The following is a 24,484-nucleotide window of genomic DNA, read 5'->3' as shown; positions in this document are numbered from 1 at the left end:
TGATCTTTCTTGGTTTCATTTTTAAAGTTTAGTAAGGCTCCTTTAATGGTTCTGTGATTTTACCCATTGAGCAGCTGAGCCATTTGAACCACAAGGGTCCCAGGTTCAATTCCCAGTTGGTGCTGAATTAGTTGATCGCAGCTGAGACAGGAATCGAGTGCTACAAGTGTCCACAGCGTCTCTGGGTCATGGAGGATAAATAGCCCAGAGTTCTCACTCCTGAACGTTATTCAGCAATCCCCGTTACAAATATAGGTAAAGAAAGGATGGGGCTTGGCTGCAAATTCCTACCTTTCCTTTCCTCACCACAGTTATAAAGACTGCTGACATTCATTGTCAAGGCCTCACACATGGATAATGGCCAATTAGGTGAAGTACCAAGGGTGTCCCACACTGATGGAAGTGTAGTACGGCAAATGGTCAATGCTTTCAGGTTTTTACTGACTTATTCAAGGGCATGAAACAGATCAAGATGTGGTGATTCAGTCATTGTCCTGTGAGATGATTAGATGTTGCGTATATTAAGGACATACACTCTGATGGTTACAGGTCTATATTATCATTTATCCCAGTAAAAATCTAGCCAACTTTACCTTGTTATAATTTCCCCTACATGACAGCATTCAGGCTGTCATTTTACCAGGTAAGATTTTGGTCAGCTAATTATTTACCTAGTAAAAACAAATGCCTAATATTGGAATATTTAAGTGGTAATTTGGGGTAATAACATCTTTTCCCAATGTATAACAAGGATTGGAATGTACATGTTGTGGAGTGTTTCAGCTTTCCATAAGCTGGGCTGACATGTACATCTCGTCAAGGGACAGAGATGAAACTTAGGAACATGGGAACAGGAGTAGGCCATTTAGCCCCTCGAGCCTGTTCCGTTATTCAACGAGATCATGGCTGATCTGTGACCTAACTCCATATACCCACCTTAGCCCCATATTCCTTAATACCTTTGGTTAACAAAAATCTATCAATCTCAGATTGAAAATAAACAATTGAGCTAGCATCAACTGCCGTTTGCAGAAGAGAGTTCCAAACTTCTACCACCTTTTGCGTATAGAAGGGTTTCCTAACTTCACTCTTGAAAGTCCTGGCTCTAATTTTTAGGCTATGTCCCCTGCTCCTAGACTCCCCAACCAGAGGAAATAATTTCTCTCTATCTACCCGATCAGTTCCCCTTAATATCTTGAAAACTTAGATCAAATCACCCCTTAATCTTCTAAATTCCAGGGAATACAACCCTAGTTTGTGCAATCTCTCCTCATAATTTAACCCTTGGAGTTCAGATATCATTCTAGCAAATCCACGCTGCACTCCCTCCAAGGCCAATATATCCTTTCTAAGGTGCGGAGCCCAGAACCAAACACAGTACTCCAGGTGTGATCTAACTAGGGTTTTGTATAGCTGCAGCATAACTTCGACTACCTTGTATTCTAGCCCTCTAGATATAAAGGCCAGCATTCCATTAGTCTTTTTGATTATTATCTATACCTGTCCATAATATTTTAATGATCCATGTACATGGACCCCTAAGTCTCTTTGGACCTCCACTGTTTTAAACTTTTCATCATTTAGAAAGTATTCTGATCTATCCTGTTTGGTCCAAAGTGGATGACCTCACACTTGCCTACATTGAAATCCATTTGCCACAGTTTTGCCCATTCACTTAATCTATTAATATCTCTCTGTAATTTTCTCTCTGTAACTTACCAGTTTTATCATAACTCTGCTGCCCTGGTATGATTTCAGTACATTTGTGACTCCATATTCAATACCGCCTCCAATGTAAACTCCTTTGAGAAGGTGATACAGGAGGATGTGTCTGAGAGCATTTTTATCACCTGTGAAACAAATAACAATTTTCAGTACAATTATATCTCAAAGTGAATTTCTGAGAATTTTCTAATTAGAGAATGGGGTAACCCAGGCCTAAGCACTTGATCAGACTGTGCAGGTCTTGCCAGTTAAAGGACAATATTTGTTTCAGCATTAACTGCTCATTACTGTAACTACTGACTATGCTGACCAATAAATCACATGAATACCAGTAGTTCATTGGAAGAACCCAAATATTCTCTTTACACCATTTTGATTACACCAAACTGCTCCCAACATTATCAATCTTTTACGTACTGTATAGAAATGCTTCCAAACCCCCTTCGAGAATATATCCCTAAAAAGTATTGCTATATCCTATATATATTACCTAATATTTGTACATTGTTTGATTTGATCCACCCAATAGACCCCAGGTAAACAAGCTACAGGCAAGAATGCAGCATAAGCAGCTAGTAGCAACTTGTCCCATGTTTGGGTAGCTTCTGGTTGGCTCCCAGGCTAGTCTGAAATTGTAAACATCCATGAAAATGAATGGCTCTACTTCAGAACACAGGTGACTTCTCCAAACAGTCATGTCACCAGAGTGGCAAGAAGCAGATTTTAAATGGTGGGGCTGATTTTTAACACTGGCATAAATCGGGCAAGGCAGGCGATGGACATCCACGATTGCTGCCCGACGGCACCAGCAGGAGGCCCGAACCATTTTCATGGTCAAGCCTCGTCTACATAATATTGGTGAGTTGCCAGTGCTCAATGAGTGGTGACAGGCAGCTCACTGATCGGGAGGGAGGGGAGTCTGCAGGATCCTCCCTGGAGCCCAGCCGAAAGTGCATACAAAAGGGTGGGGGGGTGTGAAAGAGAGGCAAGCCCAGGGAGCGGAGGAGAGGGGAAAACAGAAGAACCAGATTTATATATTGAAATAATGATCCCTCCTGTTTCGGATGGGAGCGCTGGGCACCCACTTCGAGGCCTGCTTGAAAATAGAGTCGGGTAGCATTTTATTTTACAATTTTTGTCTGCTGACCACTCTCTTTTTCAGTGTGAACGGGGCATTAGGCAGACAAAATTGCCCTTGATGTGTCTCCATACTTTAAACAAAAAGCACTCCTCGGGCCCGTGTATTTACATGATTACATTTAGAGAAAGATATGAAATCACAAGAACTTACATCAACAAGCACCTCAGGAGGTTCCAAAAGACTTTACAAACAATGAGAGTATTTTTGCAATGCAGTGACTATTGTTATGTAGGCAAATGCAACAGCCAGTTTCCACACAAACAACAAAAGAATCAGCAAATAATCTGTTTCTGGTCGAGGAGGGCATGTTGGCAAAACATCGAATGAATGAATAACCAAATAAATCTATTTCTGGTCTAGGATGGAATTTTGGCCACTACATCAAAAGAATGAATAAACAAATAATCTGATTTTGGTCAAGGGATGAATGTTGGCCAGGACGCTGCCTTACTTTTTTTCCAACTAGTGTTACAGGATCTTTTATGTCCACCTGAGAAGGCAATTAAAGAGTCTCACTTTAACTTCTCTCTGACAACGCAATTCTCCTTCAGCACTGTACGTAGGTATCTGCCTACATTACATACTCAAGTCTACAGTGAGGTTTGAACCCACAACATTCTAACGCAGAGGCATGAGCGCCATCAACTAAACCAAGGTAACATTTTAATAATATACCTGAAGTTAACTATAACCTATCTACTCCATGGGAATAAATATTAATTAATATGCCTCTGCGCTTTAACAGAGTCATAAAAATAAAAGAAAATGGGGCCGAAATTCCTTAGTGCCCCAAACTGGGTGCAATTCCAGAGGCGCGCGGTGATGGAGAGATCCAGGAACGGAAGTAAAGAGTGATCAGAATAGATCAGACAAGCTGCAGATGCCAATCAGAATTTTGGCACGCACCAAGGCCCAGAGGTAAGTCCGGGATGAGTGGAAGGGGAAGGGGGAGGCGATTGGGAGGGGGCAAGGGTGAGGGTGAGCTGGTAGAGGCCACAGTTGTTCTGTGGCGCTAAGAAGAGCACACCTGCTCATTCTGACTCCACAAAAGCAAAATTTTTAAAGTTTTGGCACCTTCTTTTGAGCGGTCTCCAGCGGTCACTTTAAGGACCATTGGTTAGATTGCTCAAGACCATAGCAAACTCCGACTATGGCAAACAAATTTAGAAGCCTGGGTGTGAAATGTGCGCAAGAGCCTCATTTCAATATTCAGGATGCCGTCAGGGCTGCCTAAAAAAAGGCCCCGACCAATTTAGCAGTGGCCCGAACTCTCATGCAGATCAGAAGTGGACCTCTGCATTGCTGAATTGGTTATTGGTGCACCTGTTTTCGGCCCATAAAATAGGTGCAACGATGTTAAATTTATGCTTCTTTAAAAAATCAGAAACCCAGCAAATGGATTCCCAAATCTTTGATTTCTTACTTGTCAACTCCTTTAGCTCAGCTGATGAAAGGCTTTCAAATACATCATTGGTTGGAACAAATAAAGTCCAGTCTCCTCCTTCAGTGAGCACTTCTGTCAAACCCGCAGATTCTGCCAGATTCAGGAATATGCTGTCAAGAAAAGTAACCAGAACTTTAGAGGAAATTCATTGACAGGAGACAAATATCAGGAAGATATAAATGAGAAAAGGGCATTCATCCCAATTAGCTTGCTGTGATACGAAGATCCATGCTGAGGACCCATACAGAACAGTTCATATCTCTTCTGCATTAACAAGGATTCTGTATTTTTTTTTACACCCTGCTGAGCCAGGATTCAGTCCATTTCCTGAGTGCTTCAGCCCATTCAGAATTTACTGCACTAAGTAGAAATCTGTTCAATAAGTTGACGAGTGTAAGTGTGTTCAATCACATGATTCATAATTCCCTGAGTATGTACTGTCAGCTACTGTATTTCTCTTGGTTCTGTGCAGAGTCAGGAGCAGCAGCAGCAAAGTGTTGAGCAGGAGCGGCACTGGGAAGATTATTTCCACTGGTGGGCAAATGGAGAACTAGGGAACAGAAACCAAGGATTCTCACCTTGGAAGAAACAAGGGGGAGGGGAGGAGGAAAGTTCTTGAACTGAGGACTGTTTGATCGCGAGATACTTCACTATATGTGACTATTGAGGTTGAGACTAAAACTTAATTTCAAAGGGAATAGGATATATATTTTAAAAAGGAGGAATATAAAAAGATCTTTGGGGGGGGGGGCATGGAGTTAAAGGAGAGAGCACCAGCACCAAGGGCTGAATGGCCTCCTCCTGTGCTGTGATTTCTATAATTCTATGAAAACTTTCCTTTATCGAGTCAGAGATCAGGGAGTAGTTTAGAAATGTTGGTGCTGAGCTGAGTTTAGGACAATGTGCCCTGTAAGAATTGCCCCAAACATTGAGCCCACTGCCCTGTGTGCAATCTCTTGGTTTGGTTCAGATCAGTGTGTGCCGCCTGGTTTTGACACGTGAAGTCTATGTACAGATCAGCTCTGACTGAGGTTCCCAATTCAGAGTTGTCACTTTTACATCAAACCAGAGTCCAAGGAAATAGGGAGAGAGAGATCGAGCCAGTTAAACGTGGCATTGACTGGGGACCCTGACCGCACCTTGTCCAGTGCAGTGCAAGGGATTTCTGGCTATGGTTTCATGGTGAATATCAGCGGGTTATAAGATTACTACTAATTACAGGTAGGATATCGGGGCATTAGAACTATTACTATCAGTTACATATAGACTATCAGTGAGTTACTGTATTACTGTTGGTTGTGAGGGGAATCTGACTACTTTCTGAACTTTACTATTGGTTATCAGTGCAATTTCACTGAGTTACTATTAGTTACTGGTGGAATCAAAGTTCCTCCCACCTCTGGTTTCCACTCTGCGAATCGCTCCCCCACTTTTGGATTCTCCTCTTCCGTGCCCTCGGTCTCCCCTCTTTGCCTCATGGTGGCCTCCTGGTTCTTGGAACTTGTCGCACAGCAGTTGCTAGCGCGAAACCACAAACAAATACACTCAACTACGGGGGACCCAACCTTTATAAGGTAAATGCAATAACATATGGAGAAGTCATATGATCAGATGTCATGTGATCATGCACCACGTGGTCAGATGTCATGTGGTCAGAATGTCATGTGATCAAACCTCCAGGAATGCCTCGAACCAGAGTTGGCAACCCTAGTGTGTATGGATATCACGTGCGTTTTCGTTGCTTTGTCCAGTTTTACAGATGCTAGTGCCACATTCGAAAAAATTGGTCTTTTGCTTCCCATAAAACAACTAAGTGACAAAAGACTTTCTCAAACCGTAACAGCTTGATCAGCTCAATATTTACCTAAAGCGAGGATCTTCTCTCAGAATTTGTAGCATTGACTTCTCTGCAGGAACGATGACCTTTCTGATCATGTGCATTACACCGTTTCTTCCCTCCTTGCTGCCTCGAATCATGCAGGAATTCTCAATGCAAACCGCCTGCCGGAAAGCAAATACAAACTCACTTCATTAGCTTGATGGTTTTAACATGGTCTTAGTTCAAATAAAGAAGTTATTTGTTCTTCAGTACATAAGAAATAGGAGCAGGAGTAGGCCATACAGCCCCTCGAGCCTGCTCCGCCATTCAATAAGATCATGGCTGATCTTTGACCTCAACTCCACTTTCCCACCCGATCCTCATTTCTCTTGATTCCCCCAGTCCAAAAATCTATCGATCTCAGCCTTGAATATACTCAACGACTCAGCATCCACTGCCCTCTGGGGTAGAGAATTCCAAAGATTCATAACTCTCTGAGTGAAGAAATTTCTCCTCATCTCAGTGTTAAATGGCCAACCCCTTATCCTGAGACTATGCCCTCTAGTTCTAGACTCTCCAGCCAGGGGAAACAGCCTCACATCATCTACCCTGTCAAGCCTTCTCAGAATCTTATCTGTTTCATTGAGATCACCTCTCATTCTTCTAAACTCCTGAGAATATCGGCCCATTCTACTCAATCTCTCCTCATAGGACAACCCCCTCATCCCAGGAATCAATCTAGTGCTTTATAAGGAAATGTTTTTATCAAAGAAGATTTAACATTTCCTTTGGTTTATTGTTACTTACAGAACAAAAGTAATTTTAATTTACTGAGACATTTTTGGTTGATTTATAGTTAAATAAATTTGTTAAAACTGTCAATCATTACGGTTATTTTAATGATAAAGTTACAGTATCTACCTCTCAGGAACAGGTCATTGCTCTGCAACAAATGCACAGATCTGATGGGCCAAAAGACTCCTGTGTGTTGTAGTTTCTATGACTCTTTGTTTGCTTGTTTAAATTTATGCAGCATTATTCTCAAAAATTTTATTTCAGCTTTATTCAATGAATATGTTATTACATTATTTTGAGCACACAAATTTCTTTTTCGCATTAAAAGAATTGTGAATGCACAAAGATCCCTAGTTGGGTAACTTTAAGCATCGGAAACTAGTCTGAGATTACAAAGTAGATGACTGGAAAAAAGATTGGAGAATAGAAACTGTAGTTAATCTCACTTCAATATGTGTTCTGATTTATACGATTCAATGAACTCCCAGCAATTATTAACAACTTTCTTGAAGAAAAATGACCTTGACAAAAATGTAACCTTCGCACTAATAGAATTGAATTCAGAAAAATTCCATGGGCTATTCAGGAAAGTGTTTTCTGTCCATGGATTATGACTGCCTTTCAATATGTTTAGAGCCCTTCTGCCCCCTAATGTCATAATTTAAAAAAACATTATACCTGCAAAATACATACTTCATTCAGTTTTCTTGATTGAATTATTTTATTGAATGGATTCTGATTTCTGGCTATTTTTATTGTGTCTTTCTTTGAGGTTTTTTTGACATTGCATTTAAAGTTCAGGAGTAGACCTGTTCCCTGGCCAATGCAATGGTTTTACTAAAACTCTGAACAATCATTGTGACCATAGCTAGAATTACCCAGAATTACAACACGGAAATAGGCTGTTTGGCCCAACCAATCTGTGTTGGTGTTTATTCTTCACATGAGAAGTAGTCTTAATTCCATGCACCCACTGTGTTGCCATATTCCTTTATTCCCCTTTCTTTTAACTACCTAATCTTTTTGCAAATGTTGACCTGGGGGGTAGATTTTCAACTTGCCGCCCAGGCATAAAAGAGGCACGGCGAATCGAGCACCTATTATAGAAACTGCTTGATTTTCATTTGAGTAGTACTTGGGATTCTGGCAGGTTTTTAAGCAGTGCAAAATAGAATAGAACTGTTTTACACCTGAAGACGAAAATCACCCCCTATACCTCCCAGCTTTCCATTAGCTTTTTTATATGATCTTATCGACTTGAAGTGCTGCTTTTAAGGTCTTGTGAACTCCAAAATTCACCTGCGTTCCATCTCACCCAACTTTTCACTATTCAAAGTATAATTATTATTTTAATTATTTTTAACCAAAATGTTCCACCTCACATTATTGACATTGAATTCCATGTGCCATTCTCTTGCCCATTCCACCATTTTATCCATATCCTCTTATAGCTTTCGTTGGTCCTCCGAATTATTTAGTATGTCTCCTATTTTAGTATTGTCTGCAAAGTTGAACACCACTCCATCTAGCTTTATATCCAAATCATTGATGCACATAGTGAACAGAAGTGGTCCCCGAACAGAACCCTGCGGGACACCACTCCCCACATCCAACCACTCTGAGAAGCTACCTTTAACTCCTACTCTCTGTTTCCTCTAATTAGATTTTAATTGATTTGCTACCTTCCTCCTAATTTCATACCCCTTCATCTTCTCCAACACTCTCCTGTGTGTTACCTTGTCAGAGGCTTTCTGAAAGTCCATGTACACCACATCCACTGCGTTTCCCCCATCCGCATATCTGTTACCTCCTCGAAGAACCCGATCACCTTTGTTAAGCACGATTTTCCTTTCAAAAATCCATGCTGGCTGCTTCTAATCATTTTCTCTTCATCTAAATCTTTAGACATTTCGGGGTTGAATTTGCACAGGTGTTTTCCTAATCGTCCACCATAACTTCGGCGGAAGATTCGCAGAAACCCTAGAGAAATGGCATCTTCTTCTCTGCTGAGAGGCCTCAGAAGGCATGTGTATATTTTAGGCATAAACTTTTCTTCAGAATACAGTACTGACTAGGTGAAGGGAGGGGGCGGGGGATGGTGTGCATTCATGGCGTTGACCTGTTATTTATTTTTCCAGGACTGGAGGACCTACTGTGTGTTTCCACATTTTCTGTTTTCTTTTCCGACCTCCTCAAACAGCAGGGATTTTTTTTTATTTCTTAATTTTCCCCAAATTTCTTGCCTTTTTCTTTGTGTAGGCTTTTCCCAGACCTTTTCAATACCGTAGCTATTTGCAAGTTCTTTTAAACTGCTTTCATTGTCTATCATATCATCCTACAATTACCTGCTTTTCTATTAAGCAAATTTCCGATCATTTACCAATTTACTTCTTCTTTGTGACTGGAGTATCTGTTGTTCCCTCTTTTTTCCAACCATTGCTTATCCTACCGTTTTCGGTTTGACAAATGGTTATTGTACCTGGACTTCACCTGCCTTTTATGTTTATAGATGCTGATGCACCTGGTGTATGTTCAGCATTTTCATAAATGAATAACTGTACCTAAAATTACACTATTACAATCTAAATCTGTATATTCTTTCACCACCTGATTTTTTTTCCAACTGCCGTCTGTTGCTTTTAGCTACTTCACAATATTGGGTGATTTGTTTCAGCAATGTGGAGTCCCCAAACTTTAAAAATATAAATTCAGTACTTCTTCAAAATTGCTCTTTCATCATTATATATAAGAAACATTGTATAAAAATACAAGGACTAAAAGTGCAATTTAAATGAAGAGGGCTGAATTTTTTTATTGCACGGTCTTGGGGGAGTTTTGCTTGTCAGGTATGCATATTGGGAAATCATAATGGAAAATCATGTGAACTACACCTCAGACTTTCATCCTCGGTAGATGAGGGATCTACCCTAGGAACGCACAAGTGGAAATTCCGCTCTTATGTACTTACAGTGCGGTAGATAAAAACTCTGAGGAAATTTCCTCCCAATGTTTCTAGCGTTTGCCCATTGTACAACTCATTGAGGACCACTTTCAGTTTCAGAACATGGTTTTTCAGGATTAGTTTCAGTATTCGCTGATCAAGTCCCATAATTTCCGCTGTCAAATAGAAAAGGAAACGTTAACTTTAGACCTGAATAATCTGATTAGCCACGATAGTGAAGGATGGGTTGTGACATGTATATACTTATAAATCAAATTGTTACAATGATGTACACTAATCATCCTTTCACCCCTATTACTGTTTATCCAAATATGCTTGCTTAAATAATGATTGCTTTTTACATTATCCGAGAATTTGTTTGGAGGGGTTACCAGAGCACATCAGTGTGAGTGAACTACATTGATATAAGTAGGTACAGTCATCAACATTATCTGCTAATTCGATTCCCTTAAACTGTCAGATTCCAATTGTTCAAATTAATCATTATCACCGGTTAATAAAAAAGAATTGAACAAGTCATCAGAAATACAAAAAAAAAATCAACTAAAGGATATCCTAGTTGAACAGGATTCTTTTTAATTGTTTGATTTTTAAAAGGCGCATTGATGATGAATAAGAACATAAGAAATAGGAGCAGGAGTAGGCCATACAGCCCCTCGAGCCTGCTCCGCCATTCAATCAGATCATGGCTGATCTTCGACCTCAACTCCACTTTTCCGCCCGATCCCATATCCCTCGATACCCCATAGAGTCCAAAAACCTATCCATCTCAGCCTTGAATATATTCAACGACTCAGCATCCACAGCCCTTTGGGGTAGAGAAGTCCAAAGATTCACAACCCTCTGAGTGAAGAAATTCCTCTTCATCTCAACCTTAAATGGCCGACCCCTTATCCTTACCCCTTATCGACTATGCCCCCTAGTTCTAGGCTCTCCAGCCATGGGAAATAACCTCTCAGCATCTACCCTGTCAAGCCCCCTCATAATCCTATATGTTTCAATGAGATCGCCTCTCATTCTTCTAAACTTCAGAGAGCATAGGCCCATTCTACTCAACCTCTCCTCACAGGACAACCCTCTTATCCCAGGAATTAATCTAGTGAACCTTCATTGCACCGCCTCTAAGGCAAGTAGATCCTTCCTTAGATAAGGAAACCAAAACTGTACACAGTACTCCTGATGAGGTCTCACCAAAGCCCAGTACAACTGTAGTAAGACTTCCTTACTCTTATACTCCAACCCCCTTACAAAAAAGACCAACGCGTCATTTGCTTTCCTAATTGCTTGCTGTACCTGCATGCTAACTTTTTGTGTTTCTTGTACGAGGATACCAACATTTAATAGCTTCTCACCATTTAAAAAATATTCTGTTTTTCTATTCTTCCTATCAAAATGAATAACCTCACATTTCCCCACATTATACGCCATCTGCCACCTTCTTGCCCACTCACTTAACCTGTCTATGTCCCTTTGCAGACTCTGTGTCCTCCTCACAGTGCTCCCCTCTGTTCCTCCCTCTTCAATTAATTTTACAATGGACCATGCAGATCAACCAAAAGAATAGGTTAGCATTGGAATCAGATGACAATGCCAATAGTGCAAACACAGATGCTTGGAATGAATCAGTATGCCCAAATTAGTGGAATTTTAACGTATCGACCCACTCTGTCCTGGGGCATTAATCAGGCACAGTGTAGCAAAAGCTCACTGCACCTGACCTGGCCCAAAACCACCTGGATTTGCGGATTTAGGTCATTAACATAGTCCTGACTTACCCCAGCACCAGTCCTTTCACTGGCAGGTCCTGTAACCAGAATGAGGGGCAGAAAGTGGAATAAGAGGCCTGTAAGAGCACTAATGACTGCTGGTCATGGGGCCTTCTTTTTGCTTGTTCAGAAACAGCAGCTGGAAGACCTCCAGGTCCAAAGAACCAATGGATCCCTCTTATGGGACCCCGATTTACGTTGTATAATGAGGCTTGCCACGAGCAAAGAAAAACTAACAAAGATGAATCGTTTTGAACATACATCCGCTGAGATAATATTAACAAGTAACAGAAGTCACAAACTGTGATAAAGAAGCTTTTTCCATCTCACTGAAGGTTGCTGTAAATTAACAGACTTTCACTAGCACTGCTATACTAACTCCAGATGAATTAATAGCAAGAATGGTTACTGTTCACTTTGAAACTTAAAAGAATTGCTCTGTTCAGAAGGTTACAATATCTATGTGTATTAAGGGCAATTCAATTTAGCCAAATAGAAAGAAAGTGCTTAAAACAGTTATCCTGATCAGGATTAGTATCCAGAAGTAACTGATTCTATTAGCACTCAAGTTACAAAGACACCATAATGGCCTGAAAATTAAAATCCACAATATTATTGCACAAGTGATTAACGTGCTTATATCAAACTCCTTTGTCATTAAATCATTTGGAATAACCAGCTTAATTGCTCTGTTAAAAGAGCAGTCAGAGAAATTTCATCCAAATGCGTTAAGCATTTGTATAGTAATACCACACTAATATCACAAAGTGTAACCTCCAGGCTTATATTGTGAAAAAATTCAGCATGTTATATGTAATATTTGACAGTGATAGTTTACCACTGAAGGCATCATTCATGGGAGCAAGTAACGTGTACTCATTATCTTCAGTGAGAGCAGCAGAAACTCCAGTTTCCTTCACTAAGTCATAAAACGTGGTCTGCTTGCTGTTTGTCAGCTCCAAGACCTGCATAGCTGTAAATGCAACAAGGAAATGATTATCAGTGATGGTGCAGTTTATCAGTAGTATAATATCAGATGTTCTTTCATGGAACCAAGCTTGTATTATAAACAATCATTCAGCTCATTACATCTTATTAAACAATTATATTAATCTAGCTGTAGGATTCAGACCATTGGGTAATATATGAATGACATTTTATCTAAGAGAACTGCAAGTTTCCATCTTTCATTTCTATAGTTATGAGTACGGAACTAGTCATGTGGCCAAAGATACACAATTCCTTATTTTTCAACTCACAGACCTCTGCACACACCCAATGTTTGGCTGATGTCTCCATTACATTTGACCTGTCATGCCACATTAACGTCACTCTAATGGCAAATGTGGCACCAAAACTCACTGTAGGTCTGCCAACACAGTATCACTTAACTATCAGCACGGGTAAGACCTGCTGATGGTGATGGTTTCACATCATAGAATCATAGAATCATAGAAGTTACAACATGGAAACAGGCCCTTCGGCCCAACATGTCCATGTCGCCCAGTTTATACCACTAAGCTAGTCCCAATTGCCTGCACTTGGCCCATATCCCTCGATACCCATCTTCCCCATGTAACTGTCCAAATGCTTTTTAAAAGACAAAATTGTACCCACATCGTGTCAGCTCCAGTTGATCCACTGCATAAGTGTCATTGTGTGTACTTAACAACTGGTTCCAATCTAACTTTTCAGGTCAACAAACAATGTGTGAGTAGATAAGTTTAACTTGTTTAGGCCAGGTTTTACTGTCATGCACTCTGGGTGATCCAGCTTTCTCAGTGGCTTGGAGCAGCACCACAGATGCAGATCTGATATATGACAGTATGTCATTCAGCACAGCGTAGCTATATTTATTCTGTGGGGTCAGTAAATTCAGGCAATATAACCTCTGCAGCACAATTGAGGCATATTAAAAAAAAATTGTAAATTGTACCTCATGTTACAAGCAGAGTTTAATTGCAGCATGGGGAAACTAAGCACCTAACTACTCAAGTAGAATTCTTTTTAATGGAAATTCCACACAAATACAGGCAGGAGATTAATAATACCCATATTTGTAGTAATAAAATCAGGAAAATTAAAGAAATAATAGTGAATACACATGAAATATTTTTCTGCTCATTTAAATATATCGCAGTGTTTAAAGAATTATGATCTTTCTGATGATTGAATAGTCTTACTTCTAATAAATAAAAGATGTTTTACAGTTAAATGATTGAGGATTATACAAATACTATACAAACAGGGTAGCACTAATCTTCCTAATGAAATAGCTTTCTAGTATAATGGTCTCACTGGATCTCCAATAGCTGTAATCATTATATGGATGTATAACACACACTGCATGTGAAATAATGCATTGCTCTTTTGAAAATCATCATGATAATGTATTTTTCTATAATACACTTGCCCTGTTTTCAAAATTAAAATATGTAGATATATGAATAAAAATATAGAAACATTTCTGTTTTCCACAATTTGAGCGCCTGTGTTGATGAGCATGAAGAGTAAATGGGAAATATGATTGTGCGAATGTTGGGTGAAGATATGATCGGGCTTAGCTGTGATGCCTCTTATGATTGTACTTGGCTATAGTTCCATAAATGCCATCCAATCTGTGCCTCCAAGGGAGAAAATGTGGCACTAAAACTCACTGTAGGTCTGGCAATGCAGTATTACACTTAACTGTGCCAGCAGGAATAAGATCTACCCATGGTGATGGTTTCACAATGGATTTGCATTGTGTCAGCTCCAACTGGTCCACTGCATCAGTGCCATTATGCGTACTTAATAACTGTTGCATATCTAACTTTCGGTAAAGTGTACTTCCCATTCTAAGTTTATTTGTGTTTTTATAAACAAGGGCGATTTCAGCAACATCTGCTTCTTGGATTAATTCTTGGTAATAAGCAGATGTTTTCAAATTGGTACAAACTCCCAGTTTTGCTACTTATACAGTAAGCACTGATTTTTGTAAGTAAGGGTAACGAACTTTTTGTTGGTTTCAAACTAGATGAAAGGGTTTTACTGTGCTCAACTCTTATTCAATTGTCAAGAGCAAGAAATGCATTAGAGTTTCTTTGGAAAGTGTATAAGGAAGAGAAGAAGTACTTATAATTTAACTATTTACCTGCATCTGGGATCAGCACTTCGTTAATTAAGTGAATCACACCATTGCTTGTCACAATATCCTTGCGATTGACCATCTTCTGCCCATTAACAGTAAGACTATCACCATCACATCCAATCTCTATATTTGTTCCTTCCAAGGTAGCATAGCTTGAACCAGACATGATGGCCTCTGAACACTGTACAGAGTTGAGAATGTGGTAGTTCAGCATAGCTGCAAGAAAATGACAAAAGATTAATGTCTACAAACTGACTAAATCACATTCAAAGTTTGACACAGAAGCCCTGATTTTAACTAGGAGATGCAGGGGCTGAAACGGGTGGCAATCCTTCTGGAATGCGAGGCCTGGGAGATTTTAACTTTGGGGTATCATTAACATGCTCCAATACTAACTCTCGCCCAAAACTGGCTGGAATTACGTCAGTGCTGGTGGGTGGGAGGTGAGATTCGTGGGGGGGGGGGGGGGGTTGGGGAGGGGTGGTGGTCAGGCTGCTACATGGTCCCAAGGAAATGGTCCCCGATAATATGCACTGGTAGATTTTGCCAATTCATTGGAGTCTGGAAATTTTTTTCTACCTCCGCAGGCTGCCTGTCCCTTTAACCTGCTGCAGATGTCCATTTCCTGCAGCAGCAGCCACTTCCCATCCCTTTCAGTGGCGGGGTGCCACATGCAGACAGGGATTAAACTGAGAGCCAGCGAGAAATTGGCAGAAGGCTTTTCATGAGCGTCAGCTGAGTTGGCACAAAGCCTGTCCCTCCACACTTAGTCTGCAGATCAGGCCAGAGAGGAAAATCTCAGCATAGATGGAGAGAGAATGAGGAATCTTGTTTTGCCAAAACTTAAGGCAATTTTTTTCTAAATGAAAGGTGGATTAATTCCACTGAATTTCTGAAAAGTTCAGAAGCACATGGACAGATAAAATTAAATGTTCTTTAAATGCATCTGTCAGAGCAGTCAAAACTCAACAAAATGGTCAGCTAAATCCTTGTGAAAAAAGGGTTTGTCTTGAATGTAGTTTCCAAGCTTCCAAGTACACACAAAGCCACTTAATTGCAGAAGTCCCAAAGACTATCCCGGTATTTATCAAACAATAAAGATGCAAGTGACTAATTACATTCTTCAAACTATGTTTACATAGCATCAGGGCTGGATTTATGACTGACAGGATGCTATGTTATTCTAAAAATTGTTTGCAGACTGAAGACACACTGGGGTAGATCTTGACTTTGTGCAATAGTATAACACGACTGATAGCGAGTCAGCAGCCTGTTTTACATCTCTGCCGATTTTTATTTCCATTGACTTCAATGGCTAGCCAACTCGCTATCACCCATTTTATGCTATCGCACAATGTCAAGATCTACACCCTTGTGTCTATTAGGCCAGCAAACTGTTTTAAAATATCTGAAATGCAAATACTGAGACAAACTGAAGCAACGTGTGGAATGCGGGCCTAACATCCAACATAAGGGGCAATCCAAATGTTTGCTTTGAGCTAATTGAATTGGGCTCAGTCATTTATTGCATTGCACATCGGTTAACAAAGTACCTTTCAGTGCCACGGGGTCACTTAGGATGCGTTCCAGCATCTCTCGTGAAAGTTTATCAAAGGCTTCATTGGTAGGAGCAAAGACTGTGTAATGTCCATCTTTGCCAAGCATTTCAAGCAGCCCTGAGGCAGTGGCAGCAGCCTAAAGGCAAAGAACATTAGATAGCATCCAATAAGTTACAATGCTTGACAATTTAGGATCCCACCTAAACATTCATCTCAGTGTTTTAATGATCCACCATGCACACGTAGCTACATAATAAAAACAAGTTGAGGTACTAGAATTGTGCAAAAAAAGTTTATAATTTTCAATAAGGTAAGAGGCCTCCAGGCAGGTTCATTGAGCAAAATGAATGGCAAACAAGACACCTCCAGTTAGCAGTCCAATTAATAGTTTGGTCCAAACTATTCTTTGGCAAAGACAGAAGGTAAAACGGTTTCTGGGGTGGCCCAATTTAAAGTTAAATGCTCATGTTTTGAATTACATAATGCCAAAACATTATACTGTCTATATTTTCTGTTTGGTTTTATCTGACAAACTTGTGCAAATTTAACAAAACAAAAAAGAAATTGGAATGAAGAACCATTACCCTGGACATTAGGAACCACCAAAAAAATGTGAAAAGCCATAAACTATGTAGGCTTTAAGTTGCTGTAGGCCTTTAAATCCATTCTACAATAGCCAGCCTCCCAATCAGGCATTTGAAAAACAGAGAGTTCACCTCCAGTTTGTTAATGGGGCTGACCCCAGAACCTCAAGTGGTGTCAGCTCACTAAAGGTCAGACGGCTGTTTTTCTCAGTCACCTAACTACCAGTTAAACTTTAGCCTAATAAAAAAAATTAGGTGTATGTGTTTACAAGTGATAGTAGCATGTGATGTTACTGGTATTTAGATTATATGTTAACACCTATCCCCTTGCCATCATCAGTGATGTATGATTTCCATGATATGCAACCATGTTGGATAAAGGGACAAGAATACTCCACTGAATAGGTCATTGTTCAGCATCAATATTACAGGCTCCAAAATTCCTTGGTGTGTGATCCCAGCAGTTATGCCAGGATTGTGCTTTAAGGTACATATAACACTAAGCTTGCCAGAGTTTATGGAGTAGGTGGGAAGGCATTCCATGAGCATAAGGCAGACGGACACACTGTGCCTGCCTGTCCCATGCCCACAGAACTTTGGCTTTGTAAAGCCATGGGATTGGGGGGGGTTGCGGACCCCCCCCCCAACCCGACCCTGGAAACATGCATTGCAAAAAGGCCAATCTGCACAATTTTTTTTTAATTACCTTCTTCGGGGTCCACAGTGCTTGCCAGGCCTGGACTCCAGTGGTGTGGCTCAATACACCATTGATGAGACTGGTATGCCTCCACTCCTTCAGTGTACCAGCTCCTGCTGCAATGCCATGTCCTCACTGAGGATTGGCAGTGGAAATTCCCAGCTTAAGGAATCACCAACCCCTGTTAGGCAAGGGGCAGACAGATGTTCCATCCCTTTCAAGGCATTGAGAAAACTCCCTGAAACAGCTGAGACGCAGCATAACCAGATTTCTACCATTTTCCCAGGGTTTCCATTGGATTCACAACAGAGTTATGGTGGGAGATTGGTAGAGCCACCTCAGAATTTGAGGGTCTGCTATCTTTATAGTTCCACACAGACTTTCACCTGACTGTGACCTACTGCTAATTTTGACTGGCTACTGATCACTCTGGCATGCCTTCTTTCATGCATTGCCATGTAAACCATGACATGCTATGATTGGGAAACTTCTGAAGAATAGGGTTAGACAGGAGTCTCATCTCATTGCGATACCACAGGGAAGTCTGCTGGCACAGTTGTCATTGGGAAGAGGAGGCTCCACCAACAACATCTGCCAAAGTGAAGTTTGCTACCTCTCCCTGCAAAATGTTGGAATGTGGGTGCGGGTGGAACATCAACCTCCCTGGCATCCTTCCACTGGTCCCCTTCTCCTCCAAACATATCAGCTCAAACAATTCCTGGTGGCAAACAGTCGGGTGCCAATAAAGGGGCAAAACAAATAAATAAATATCTGCATCTGGCATAAAGGCGCCATAACCAAATGGGAATCTGACTTCTGCCTAATTTTCGTTCCTCTACTGCCTATAATTGGGATGGTAGCAAGACAAAAATTAACTCCAATGTGTTCATTCACATTGCCACATTTTCACTCACCATAACCATTGGATCATTGTGCTAGGTTTCTCAGGTTTTCAAGTAGAACATTGAGTATTTATTACACAAACATTTAAACTTAATAGTGCTCAAATACTTTTTATGTGTGCATAAATCCTTAAACTGAAGGTTTATAGTAAGCACCTTCAAATTCGATAATTGTCAATATTTAATGCGCTGATAGTGAGAGGTCAATAACCCTTCATTTTATTGTCCGATGATAACACCTAATGTGGATTATCTGTTATACATCAATTTACCCTAAGAGATGAAAGCTCATCAGATCCTTCAATGACTTCCTCTATGGTGTTACCAACTGCTGTGATAACTCGGTCAATGACGTGCACAATACCATTGGTGGCAATCTGGTTTGCATAAAGTACTCTAGCACAGTTCACTGTAACAATCTGAAAAGGACAAAAAGAAAGGAATATATTCTGTCAGGTTTTGCAATTGGTAGATTTTTTAACTCACAGGATTCAAACATTTTGAACATAGTTCCACAATTTCAAAACTCTGCTGATAAATGAATTCATCCCAGGAACATTATAAAGGTTCCATTTATATTGCCAAAGTATAGAAGAGTTTTTTTCCAGATACAACTTCACCAGATATGACTTCAATCTTCTTCCACTGCCTTCCCTCCATGGTCCACATCTGTGGCACCACCCTATCAAATTTCCTTCCTACCTGCCCCAATGTAGCCAATCCCTTTCACTGAAATACCTTCTCCTTCCATGTCCACGTAATCATCAGTGGCATGCCCTAAGATTCCATCTTTGCCCCATTCCTCTTTCTAATCTACATATCAGCTCAAACAATTCCTGGTGGCAAACAGTCGAGTGCCAATAATGGGGCAAAACAAATAAATAAATAGCTGCACCTGGCACAAAGACACATTTAAAAACATCAATCAATGGAATGAGGGTATGGTAGTGTAGTGATTCTATTACTGCACTAATAAACCGGGGAAAGTGAGTTCAAAGCCCAACATGGCAGTTTCAGAATTTGAATTCAGTTAAAAAAACACGGAAATTAAAGAGCTGGTATCAGTAAAAAGACCATGAGGCTATTGGATTGTTATAAAAACCCAAATGTTTCACTAATGTCCTTTAGGGAAGGAAACCCGCTGCCCTTATTTGGTCTGACCTATATGTTATTCCAGTCCCACACCAGCAGGATTGACTCTTAACTGCCCTTTGAAGTGGCCTAACAAGCCAGTTATATCAAAATGCTACAAAGAATCATCAGTGGTTCACGAAGGCACCCCACCACCACCTTCTCAGAGCAGTTAGAGATGGACGATAAATTCCAGCCTTGCCAGCGGAATTTTAGGAATTCAGAGGAATTTTAGCAGCATTGTTCTTTTTTTAAAATTCGCTGGTAATTAAAGTTTGACTGACTTGCTACAGTATTTCAAACATAATTGTCTACTCTCTATCATCAGCAAAGTGATGGAAGGTGTCGTCGACAGTGCTATCAAGCGGCACTTACTCACCAATAACCTGCTCACCGATGCTCAGTTTGGGTTCCGCCAGGACCACTCGGCTCCAGACCTCATTACAGCCTTGGTCCAAACATGGACAAAAGAGCTGAATTCCAGAGGTGAGGTGAGAGTGACTGCCCTTGACATCAAGGCAGCATTTGACCGAGTGTGGCACCAAGGAGCCCTAGTAAAATTGAAGTCCATGGGAATCAGGGGGAAAACTCTCCAGAGAGAGTCTAACCACCTCCCCTTGACATTCAACGGCATTACCATCGCCGAATCCCCCACCATCAACATCCTGGGGGTCACCATTGACCAGAAACTTAACTGGACCAGCCATATAAATACTGTGGCTACGAGAGCAGGTCAGAGGCTGGGTATTCTGCGGCGAGTGACTCACCTCCTGACTCCCCAAAGCCTTTCTACCATCTACAAGGCACAAGTCAGGAGTGTGATGGAATACTCTCCACTTGCCTGGATGAGTGTAGCTCCAACAACACTCAAGAAGCTCGACACCATCCAAGATAAAGCAGCCCGCTTGATTGGCACCCCATCCACCACCCTAAACATTCACTCCCTTCACCACCGGCGCACTGTGGCTGCAGTGTGCACCATCCACAGGATGCACTGCAGCAACTCGCCAAGGCTTCTTCGACAGCACCTCCCAGACCCGCAACCTCTACCACCTAGAAGGACAAGGGCAGCAGGCGCATGGGAACAACACCACCTGCGCGTTCCCCTCCAAGTCACACACCATCCCGACTTGGAAATATGTCGCCGTTCCTTCGTTGTCGCTGGGTCAAAATCCTGGAACTCCCTTCCTAACAGCACTGTGGGAGAACCGTCACCACACGGACTGCAGCGGTTGAAGAAGGCGGCTCACCACCACCTTCTCAAGGGCAATTAGGGATGGGCAATAAATGCCGGCCTTGCCAGCGACGCCCACATCCCGTGAACGAATAAAAAAAAAAAATTGTGATATTAACTAATTTATACATTTCAAATTAATGAACATAATCTTTAATTGTGTTATCCTGGAGTCAGCATTTTCTTTGCTGCTTTACTATCTTAACCCATGCTGCCTTGGATCCCAGCTCCCTATTGTAATTGGTAAACTTATAACTTTTAAAGAGCTTCTATAAAAACAGCTGAAAAGCTACATCTCACGGTTTGTGCTGCAGCAGGTATTACAGGGTAGATTTTATGAATTATCACTCCTGTTGTGACAGGACAGCAGATCAAGAATTTGGGCTCATAGGTCATTCATTTTAATGGATGGAAAATTGTGTGGGCTGCACTGACCTCTACACCTGAATTTCTGATATACACTCCCGGTATGCAAAGCTGTGCTCCAGGAGTGCTGATTTGTAAAATCTACCCCTACATCTGCTACAAAGCAAACTTTCCTGAGCAGCCAATATTGCAGTTGTGGGGGAAGGTTTCCTTTGTTCATTATTTGTAATAAATCATAAACATGTTCTTTGTACTCACATTTATGATTTCACTACAGATAGAAAACAAAGGAAATCTTCCTCTAGAATTTTCATAGCAGGCTGCTCTAGGAACTAAAGCTACTAGAAAACTTCCCAAAGAGCATCATTGTGTCTTTAGAAAAAAGCCTATTTTTGCATTTGCAGTATATCGCTTATATATGATTAGTTTTATAAAAGTGGAGCTGCCCTGGGCGCTCAATGGATAACTGCAATAATGTGAATGTCAAGCAAAAACATAACATAAGGCAGTGATGGTCTCCAGGGTTGATAGTCAGCGATACGGACTGTAAAAGGTCACATATAAAATATGGGCACGTGGGTGAGGGACTGAACCTCAATAAGAGTCAGCACCTTCAGGAAAGAATGAAGAAAAGCGGGAACAATGTAACCCTTTGTTGCACATACCTCAAGCATTAGTAAAATTTCTGAATGTTCACTATCTTAAATTTGCTCATTTGCAAATATTTCTTGGAATGATTGGCCCCGATATTAACTTGGAGCCGGGAAGGGAGCAAGGAGCAGTGGGGGTTCCCCGGGTTTATGGACGGGATACCCAGAAGTAAGGGTCTCCCGCAGGTCCTACTGAATTTAACGGTAGTTCTTGTTTTAAAATTTTTCAAAAGGTTTCCTGCCCAATTGCCAACTTGATTGACAGACTAGCTGCCTGTCGGATGGGAAAGCAGCTGGGGAGAGGAGTTTGGGGGTGGTGGTTTGGGGGCTGATCGGGGTGGGGGGGGACGGACATTGCAGGGGAGGGTGGTCGGACATCGGGGGAGAGGAGGAAGTCAGAGATCGCAGGGGATGGGGGAAGTCGGACATCGTTGGGGGGGATGGCTGAGCAGTCGGAGATCGCTGGGGGATGGGGTGAGTTGGACATCGCTTGGTCCGATTGCGGGGTCTGTAAAGTGGTTAGCTTGGGGGGACCGGGGGAAGCACTCCTGCTCCTCCTGGCCCAAAAACAGTGATTTGAATGCACTTACATCATGGATCCATCTGTCCACACAAAAGAGAGGGACGATGCAGACATTGTAGTTAAGAAGGAGCAGTGTGAAATATTGGATGGGATAAATTTAGTGAGAGAGGAAGTATTAAGGGGATTAGCATCTTTGAAAGTAGATAAATCACCAGGGCCGAATGAAATGTATCCCAGGCTGTTAAAAGAAGCAAGGGAGGAAATAGTGGAGGCTCTGACCATCATTTTCAAATCTTCACTGGATACAGGTGTGGTGCTGGAGGATTGGAGGATTGCTAATGTTGTACAATTGTTTAAAAAGGGAGCGAGGGATAAACCAAATAATTACAGGCCAATCAGTCAAACCTCGGTGGTGGGCAAATTATTGGAATCAATTCTGAGGGTCAGGATAAACCATCACTTAGAAAGGCACAGAGTAATCAAGGACAGTCAGCATGGATTTGTTAAGGGAAGGTCGTATCTGATTAACTTGATTGAATTTTTTGAGCAGGTAACAAAGAGGGTCGATGAGGGTAGTGCATTTGATGTAGTCTACATGGATTTTAGCAAGGCTTTTGACAAGGTCCCACATGGCAGACTGGTCAAAAAAGTAAAGGCCCATGGGATCCAAGGGAGAATGGCAAGTTGTATCCAAAATTGGCTCAGTGGTAGGAAGCAAAGGGTAATGGTTGATGGGTGTTTTTGTGACTGGAAGGCTGTTTCCAGTGGGGTTCTGCAGGGCTCAGTACTAGGCTCCTTGCTTTTTGTGATATATATTAATGATTTGGACTGAAATGTAGGGGGCATGATTAGGAAGTTTGCAGATGATACAAAAATTGGCCGTGTGGTTGATAGTGAGGAGGAAAGCTGTAGACTGCAGGAAGATATCAATGGACTGGTCAGGTGGGCAGAAAAGTGGCAAATGGAATTCAATCCGGAGAAGTGTAAGGTAATGCATTTGGGGAGGGCAAACAAGGCAAGGGAATACACAATAAATTGGAGGATACTGAAAGGTGTAGAGGAAGTGAGGGACCTTGGAGTGCATGTCCACAGATCCCTGAAGGTGGCAGGACAGGTAGATAAGGTGGTTAAGAAGGCATATGGAATACTTTCCTTTATTAGCTGAGGCATGGAATATAAGAGCAGAGAGGTTATGCTGGAACTGTATAAAACACTGGTTAGGCCACAGCTTGAGTACTATGTACAGTTCTGGTCACCACATTACAGAAAGGATGTAATTGCACTAGAAAGGGTATAGAGGAGATTTATGAGGTTGTTGCCAGGACTGAAGAGTTTTAGTTACGAGGAATGATTGGACAGGCTGGGGTTGTTCTCATTGGAACAGAGGAGGCTGAGGTGTACAAAATTATGAGGGGCTTAGATAGAGTGGATAGGAAGGACCTATTTTCCTTAGCAGAGAGGTCAATAACCAGGGGGCATAGATTTAAAGTAATTGGTAGAAGGACTAGAGGGGAACTGAGGAAAATATTTTTCACCCAGTGGGTGGTGGGGGTCTGGAATTCACTGCCTGAAAGGGTGGTAGAGGCAGAAACCCTCAACTCATTTAAAAAGTACCTGGATGAGCGCCTGAAATGTCGTGACCTACAAGGCTACGGACCAAGTGCTGGAAAGTGGAATTAGGCTGTGAGGCTCATTCTCGGACAGTGTGGACATGATGGGCTGAATGGCCTCCTTCTGTGCTGTAAATTTTCTATGATTCCATGATTCTATGACCCGGCCCTTTTCACCTCCTTTTACCTGTCGGGTATTCCACAGCCCGGGAAACCCGGCCTCCGTGGGTTAAAAATAAAAATTTTGGTAACATGGAGGCACGCAGCCTCCTTAAAAGATTTTACTGACCGACCCACCTCCTGAGTGCAGATTGGTCGTCCACCCCCGACCTGCCTCTGTTAAACTGTGGACACTTTGGAGCTGGGTTGCGATCGTGTTGCAAATTTCTATTATTTTAACTTCCTACCCACCATCAACCCACCCGTTCTTGGGCATTAAAATTACC

General features: G+C 41.5%; 1 protein-coding gene across 4 annotated transcripts in view; it reads right to left on the bottom strand.

Moving 5' to 3' along the window:
- The window catches only part of LOC137322820 (periostin-like), a 77,292-nt gene that overhangs the window by 24,395 nt on the left and 28,413 nt on the right, over positions 1-24,484 (bottom strand). For all 4 annotated transcript variants that reach the window (XM_067985904.1, XM_067985905.1, XM_067985906.1 and 1 more), the window contains exons 6-13: positions 18,797-18,943; positions 16,336-16,477; positions 14,786-14,998; positions 12,491-12,625; positions 9,893-10,041; positions 6,175-6,311; positions 4,290-4,420; positions 1,720-1,850 (exon numbers count right to left, since the gene is read on the bottom strand). In XM_067985904.1, coding sequence (XP_067842005.1) covers positions 1,720-1,850; positions 4,290-4,420; positions 6,175-6,311; positions 9,893-10,041; positions 12,491-12,625; positions 14,786-14,998; positions 16,336-16,477; positions 18,797-18,943 — 1,185 coding nt within the window. The remainder of the gene's footprint in view (positions 1-1,719; positions 1,851-4,289; positions 4,421-6,174; positions 6,312-9,892; positions 10,042-12,490; positions 12,626-14,785; positions 14,999-16,335; positions 16,478-18,796; positions 18,944-24,484) is intronic.

The sequence above is a fragment of the Heptranchias perlo genome, chromosome 6 (genome assembly GCF_035084215.1).
Source record: "Heptranchias perlo isolate sHepPer1 chromosome 6, sHepPer1.hap1, whole genome shotgun sequence".
NCBI classification, from domain to species: Eukaryota; Metazoa; Chordata; class Chondrichthyes; order Hexanchiformes; family Hexanchidae; genus Heptranchias; species Heptranchias perlo.
Note: the sequence above shows the minus strand (reverse complement) of the source record. Positions and strands in the feature narration are given on the sequence as shown.